At 54.2% G+C, this 5,933-nt stretch overlaps 1 protein-coding gene across 1 annotated transcript; it reads left to right on the top strand.

Annotated features, from left to right (window-relative positions):
- Positions 1 to 1,064: 1,064 nt before the first annotated feature.
- On the top strand, positions 1,065 to 5,782 carry Pmar_PMAR006854 (chromosome segregation protein, putative; the record flags this gene model as incomplete). Its single annotated transcript, XM_002788116.1, has 25 exons — positions 1,065 to 1,460; positions 1,510 to 1,614; positions 1,668 to 1,793; positions 1,998 to 2,135; positions 2,179 to 2,328; positions 2,490 to 2,555; positions 2,604 to 2,792; positions 2,939 to 3,478; positions 3,520 to 3,576; positions 3,623 to 3,694; positions 3,737 to 3,862; positions 3,909 to 4,013; positions 4,058 to 4,195; positions 4,248 to 4,385; positions 4,432 to 4,488; positions 4,534 to 4,593; positions 4,646 to 4,750; positions 4,886 to 4,981; positions 5,028 to 5,084; positions 5,134 to 5,217; positions 5,262 to 5,318; positions 5,365 to 5,427; positions 5,472 to 5,549; positions 5,594 to 5,677; positions 5,726 to 5,782. The coding sequence occupies 25 exons, from the start codon at positions 1,065 to 1,067 to the stop codon at positions 5,780 to 5,782; spliced, it is 3,144 nt and encodes a 1,047-aa protein (XP_002788162.1).
- Positions 5,783 to 5,933: the final 151 nt, after the last annotated feature.

Below are 5,933 nucleotides of genomic sequence, written 5' to 3'. Positions count from 1 at the left end.
CAATAACCTATATAATGTCCCACGTTGAACATAGTAACACTATAGTTGATTTACTCACTCTACTTTAGTATTCGTGTTATCGCTCCTACGCTCTTCCTATCGTCTTTGTTGATGGGGGGCAGCTGTTGAGCCTTCTCACAAGCGCAGGAGTCGGCTGTTATAGGAAATAAGGTTACTAGCCCCGTAATACTCGGCAATACACGATGGTGGCAGAGGAAGAGTGGTATGTAGTCCATAGAAGGGGGTAAGGTGGAGCATGGGGGGGACCAGTCGAGGCTCGTCTCAATTCTTGACACTAGGAAGGGTATTGCCGACTTGTTGAGCTCTGTGTGGGCCCTACAAAATGGCTCGTGTTGAATAGCATTGTGCGTTGCGTTTTAGTATTGAATCTTACAAGTTTTGCGGCGCCCCCTACCTCGTGTAGGGCGTGGGGGCTCATGGGGTCCGCCGTAAGGATGGGCTCGTTCCCCCCCCCCCCCCCCAGAGGGACTCTTTGGGGCCCTGAGGTGTCCTCCACACTACTACGAGTGGAGGAGGAGGAAGGTTGAGTCCATCTGAGCACCCCGTCTGTCTAGGGTGATATCTCTGCTGGGATTGAACCCACGACCTCCAAGGCCGCGATTAATTAAAACTCAACGGTCTTGCTCTAGAGCGATTGTCTTGTGCATTTTCGAATTCACGATAAAGCATACTACTAAAGAAGTGATGCAACTGTCCCGTCAGATGACTTTCCTAGCAGCGCCCCTCCCCCTCCCCTTCCCCCGCGTCGACCTTCGGCTACCGGACGCCTTCCACCGTGTCTACTGTGGTGGCTCTGAACCGAATCGTTTTTGCAATATCGACTGGAGGTATCTCCGGTATCGGGCCTGTGAGGTGGGGTGGGGGGCTGGCAAGCCTCTCAACAGGTTCACACTGGTCGAGAAGGGAGCTCTCAATGTTGTCTGAATGCCTGCACACCTTTTGCATACCACCACACACTGAGCTTAGTGTTGTCAATTTGAGTCAGTGAGTTTGCTAAAGGCGTCATCCTCTCCTCCTCTGCCCAAGTAGTACACTATTCAGCTATGAGTACTCCCCAACCCAACAGGATGAAGATAGTAGTATCACCACTCAGCGTGCCACAGTCAGTGCTCAAAGGGCCATCTGACGATGAGTATAGGAGTGAGACATCCCTACCGCGGACCTCCTTGTCGAGGCTGCCCGAGAAGAGGGTCCTCCAACCAAGCCTTGTGGAGAACACTGATGAGAACCTGAGCCCATCCACATCGAAGAAGCCGTGCTTGAGGGTCTCTTTGGCGGTCAGTGAGAGCAATGCTGATCTCAAGGCTGAGATAGGGAAACTGCAGGAGAAGATAGCGTGGATGGCCTCAACTAGGGGAAGTGAGGTTAATAGTGGCCTAAGACTGGCGGACTTACAGGAGGAGCTGCGGCAGGAGAGGGAGAACAGCGCCAAGTTGAAGGTAGGTCGAGGCGGCGGGATGTGCTCGAGGTGTGGTATGGTAATAGTAGATAAAGGCGGAGAGGTTGGAGAGGAGGGTAGAGGATTCAGAGAGGCTACAAGAGGCGTTGGGAAGTGCCAGAGAGGAGGCCCAATCAGCAAGGAAGCAGGTCACGGTGAGAGGAGCATGCCCCTTGTTGGTGAAGGGCCAAGTAGTGGAGCTATTTAGGCCCTAGAGATGAAGATTGCTTCTTACGATGACCACGATAGGACTATAGCGGCTCTCACTAAGATGAACCAGGAATTGGACCAACGGGCCACGGAGGCTGCTAGTGAGGCTGAGGCTGTGAGGGAGGTAAGGGCTGAAGGCAATGTCTCTCCTCCTCAGCTGAGCTCGGCAGTTTCCTCACTAATTAGAATCAGGGTAGAAGTGTTCATGAACTAACAAGAATTCCCTCTGAGTGTTTATATTGTCACCGACATGTGTAGTTGACAATGTTCATATTTTCCCTTCACGGTCATTCAAAGAGCTAGGTATAGTTCTATACTTTCCCTGTAGATGTATGAGGAGAAGTTGGAGGCGTTGGGGGAAGAGATGAAGGGTCTCCGGTCCAACTGGGAGGAGTCTAGGAAGAGCCTTGAGACCGCCAGGGAGGAGGCTGAGCAGCTGACTGCTCGACTAGAGGGCGAGAGAAGGGTGGGACCAGTCGTCGTGATGGAGTCCATGTATGTAGCCTTAGGCACGTTGTGAGGAGGTAGAGGAGATGCGGATGAGGATGATGAAGGCTGGGGAGGAGTCGGAGGAGAAGGTCAAGGGTCTCACTGTTGAGCTGGAGGAGGTGAGGGCCCAGTGGGGGGCTGTTGAGGCGAGGCTGATGGAGCGGGAGAAGGTGACGAAGGGCGGAGGGTGGAGAGGGGGATTGGGAAATATGAAAACTGTGGGGATCTTTATCGGTTTCTGGATGTTTCTACCGTAATTAGTATATAAACTCCTATAATCAGTGAGGAAACCTCTGAGCTCAGCAGCTGAGGAACACTTGATTTTTCTCAGGAGTATGACTGTAGAGTTAAGGAGCTAGAAGAGGGTATGCGTGCAGACCGGGAGGCTGTTGTTGAGGTGAGGAGGGGGGAGGGGATGCTTGTGTGGAGGGACTAGTGTGTTCAGGAGGAGTCGAGGATGCTGATCGAGATGAAGGCAGAGTTGGAGGATAGGAAGGTTCGTCTGGAGAGAAGTGAGGAGGAGGTGGCTGCACTGCAGAGGGAGTTGATGATGATGAAGGGGGAGGACGAAGGAGGGGGAGGGGGAGTAGCTGAGGAGGGGGGAAGGAAAAGAAGGAGGAGGACCACCGATCACGTGAGTAGTTTTCTCTATGGTAGTGCTAGCCCTGTAACTCATCTCTTGGTTTCCTTCTCTGGCCTTCCCTATGTGATGGGAAATTCTCTTCGAATAGAACCTAGAGTCGATTCTGGGAGTATTAGCATGCTGGCTTTCTCTCGTAGGGCGAAGCAGTCCGAGCGTCCGTGGATCAATCTATAGCAACGGAGGGGCCTGCTTGGGCCCTTATGGTCAATGTCTCTAGCAATACGGCTTTTATTGAGGAGGATGCTACTGTTGGGGATAGGGAGGTTGATGAGGAGAAATGGCGTGATGAGGTGGACAGGCTCACAGATGCTCTGAAGGAGTCTCGGGGAAGGTTGGCAGCTGCTTGGGAGGAAGGCGAGAGGCTTGCGGGGCTACTAGAAGAGGGTAAAGAGAGGGCCGAGGTGTTCATGAGGCAGAGGGATGGGGAGAGGAAGGGGATGCGGATGATGATAGACGATCTGGAGGAGGAGTTGGAGCGGTATAAGACCTGTCTGGCGGAGCGGGAGGCGACGGAGGTAGAGGCTATCACGGAGGCTATACTGAAGGATGCTACGGAGAGTGCGATCACTATGGCGGTGGCGAGGGAAATGGGGAAGTCTAGTGAGGGTCTGAGGATGGGCCTGGAGGAGATGCGGGGTAAACTATGTGTGGAGTGGGGGGCCAGGGGGTGCCTCGAGGTAGGTGATGGGTTGTTGGAGGTCATCATCGTTAATGCTAGGAGACCAACAGAAGGCTGGAGATGATGTTGAGGGAGGCCCAGGGGGAAGGGATGGAGGTAGAAGATGGGGATAGAGGTCGTATCTCGTTCAGGAGTGCTTTAGATACGACACCAGTGTGCTGAGCTGAAGGCGGCAGTAGAGCGTTCAGAGCGGGAACGGGAGAGTGTTTCGATGGTAGGGCTGAGGGGAGGGTTATGTTGTGGAGGTTCCTTCCAGATGAAGGAGGAGGAGACGGAGGCTATGAATCGACTGGACGAGGCAGTGAGGAAGCTGGAGGGGGAGCGGGAGGAGGTGCGGGGGAGATGGGAGGAAATGGAGGGCAGTCTTCGAAGGGAGCTGGAGGTGAGGGGCGAGGGCATCTGGGGGAGGGCGATGGGGTCGACCTCAGAATTTGGGGGAAGAGATGATGCAGTGGAAGGAGCGAGCGGGGGAGGCAGAGGAGAGGCTGCTGGAGGAAGCTAGGAAGGCTGAGGTCAAGGATGAAGAGAGACAAGTACGTTTGTGATGAGGTATAGTGGTGGAGGGGGAGGAGTTTAGGTCTATGAGGAGAAGCTTAAAGAGTTGTCTCAACAGCTGTCGTGCTCTGGTGACACGACAGAGAGGCTGATGAGGGAGCTGGAGGGGGCCCGGTTGGAGGGAAATGAAGTTCGGCAGTGCTTGGTGAACCAGAGGGAGGTGTTACTGGCCGTGTGTGGAGGGGTTGTCGAGGGTTGCGGTCCACGCTTAGGGCTATGAGAAAACGATAGCTCAGCTAGAGGAGAATTTGCGAGACGTGGAGGGTAAGTTGGCAGCTGCTGAGGTGAGTGTAGAGGAGTCCAGAGTGGAGCTAGCGGCACGGGAGGAGGAGCTCAGTCGGGAGGTGAAGGTAGGAGGGAGGGGGAAAGCGGTGTTGGGGTCATCCTGCTGTATAGGAGAGAGGAGAGGCGGTGGAGGGCTTGGAGAGGCAATTGGAGGAAGCGAGAGGGAAGGTAGGGTGTTTGATCTGAAGACTGGGAGGGAGCGGCGTTACGCAGGTTGACGAGCTACAGAGGGCTCTAGTGGAAGAAGAGGAGAAGTACTCCGTGTTGGCTCAAGTAGGTGGAGGGGACCCTACGGGAGTGTCCTAACATGGTCTCTCTGCTGCAGACGAATGAACGGCATATTGCGGCTTTAGAGCGGCAGATAGAGCAGGCTAGGGTGGGGTATGAGAAACATATAGATGAGGTTGGTGGGGGAGAGATGGTCGCCTACGTGGGTTGGTGAAAATTCTGGCGATTTCTACCCGAAGTCGCGTGTAAACTTTTATACTTGAGAAATTCCTGAGCTCAGCTGAGGAAAGCGAGCATAAATTCCTCCAACGCTGAGCCCCCAGTAATTGTGTGGCAGATGAATAATCATCTGTTGGAAATACAGAGTGATCATGAGGTAGAGATTGCTAGAATCGGCAAGGAGGCTATCATAGAGCACGACGAGCTCATAGAGGTGGGGCTGCTGGACTGTGGTGGGCGTTGGGCAGGGTCCTGTCTAGGCCTACAATGCCCGTATGGCTCAACTGCAGGAAGAGATTGATGAAAAGGATGCTAAGGTGGGAGGAGGGGGTGTGTGCTCCTATGCAAGAGTCTTGGATGCGGTAGATAGAGGCGTTGAGTAAGGAAGCAACTGTATTAGTGGAAACTCTGAAGGATGCTGCTCGTGATGAAGCCGCACAAATCAGCGAGGTAGCAATGGCAGTAGTCGCCTACTGCGGAGGGATGGAGGTCAGGAATACGAGGGGAAGATGGAGGACTTGGAGAAGGAGCTGGGCAGGGTTAGAGCTGAGGTTGGTGCTTATCGCTGTAGTAAACTGTACAGCTCGGCCTTGTCAGTTGGAGGAAGCGAAGAGGGAGGGCGAGGGGCGTCTTGAGAGGGCGATGGCTGAGTTCGAGGAGGTGTGGTATTGAATGAAATCGTAGACCTAGAGTCCTACTGGTAGATGCTCCGACAGAAGGAGGCTGAGTACCGACAAGAGCTACAGCGCATGGAGGAGGCAGAGAAGGCCAGGCTGGAGGAGGTGAGGGCCATCCTTAGGGTGTGGTGATGCTGGGGTGATGGTAGAAGGAAAAGGAGGGCGAGCTTGTGAGGGGGGAGCTGCAGAAGACGATAGCGCGACTTTTCGAGGAGAAGGAGGAGCTCGTGGAGGTAAGGCTGATGCGCTTGGCCTCACTAGGACGATGGTGCACTGTGTAGATGCATGCTAAGACTGAGGCTATGTTGGAAAAACAAATGGCAGAGGTGATGTGTTGAGGACCGTAGTGAAGTGGAGGTTACCTTGCAGGAGACCTCGAAGGCTACCAGCGACCGAGCTCAGCTGGTGGTATCGAACACAGCACTCTTGGCGGACATGAAGGCTGAATATGAGGTGAAGGTGGAGCTGATGGAGGAGCGGCTGAGGGAG

This window comes from Perkinsus marinus (assembly GCF_000006405.1).
Source record: "Perkinsus marinus ATCC 50983 genomic scaffold scf_1104296928836, whole genome shotgun sequence".
NCBI lineage: Eukaryota > Perkinsozoa > Perkinsida > Perkinsidae > Perkinsus > Perkinsus marinus.
This window is presented reverse-complemented; position numbering and strand designations above follow the sequence as displayed.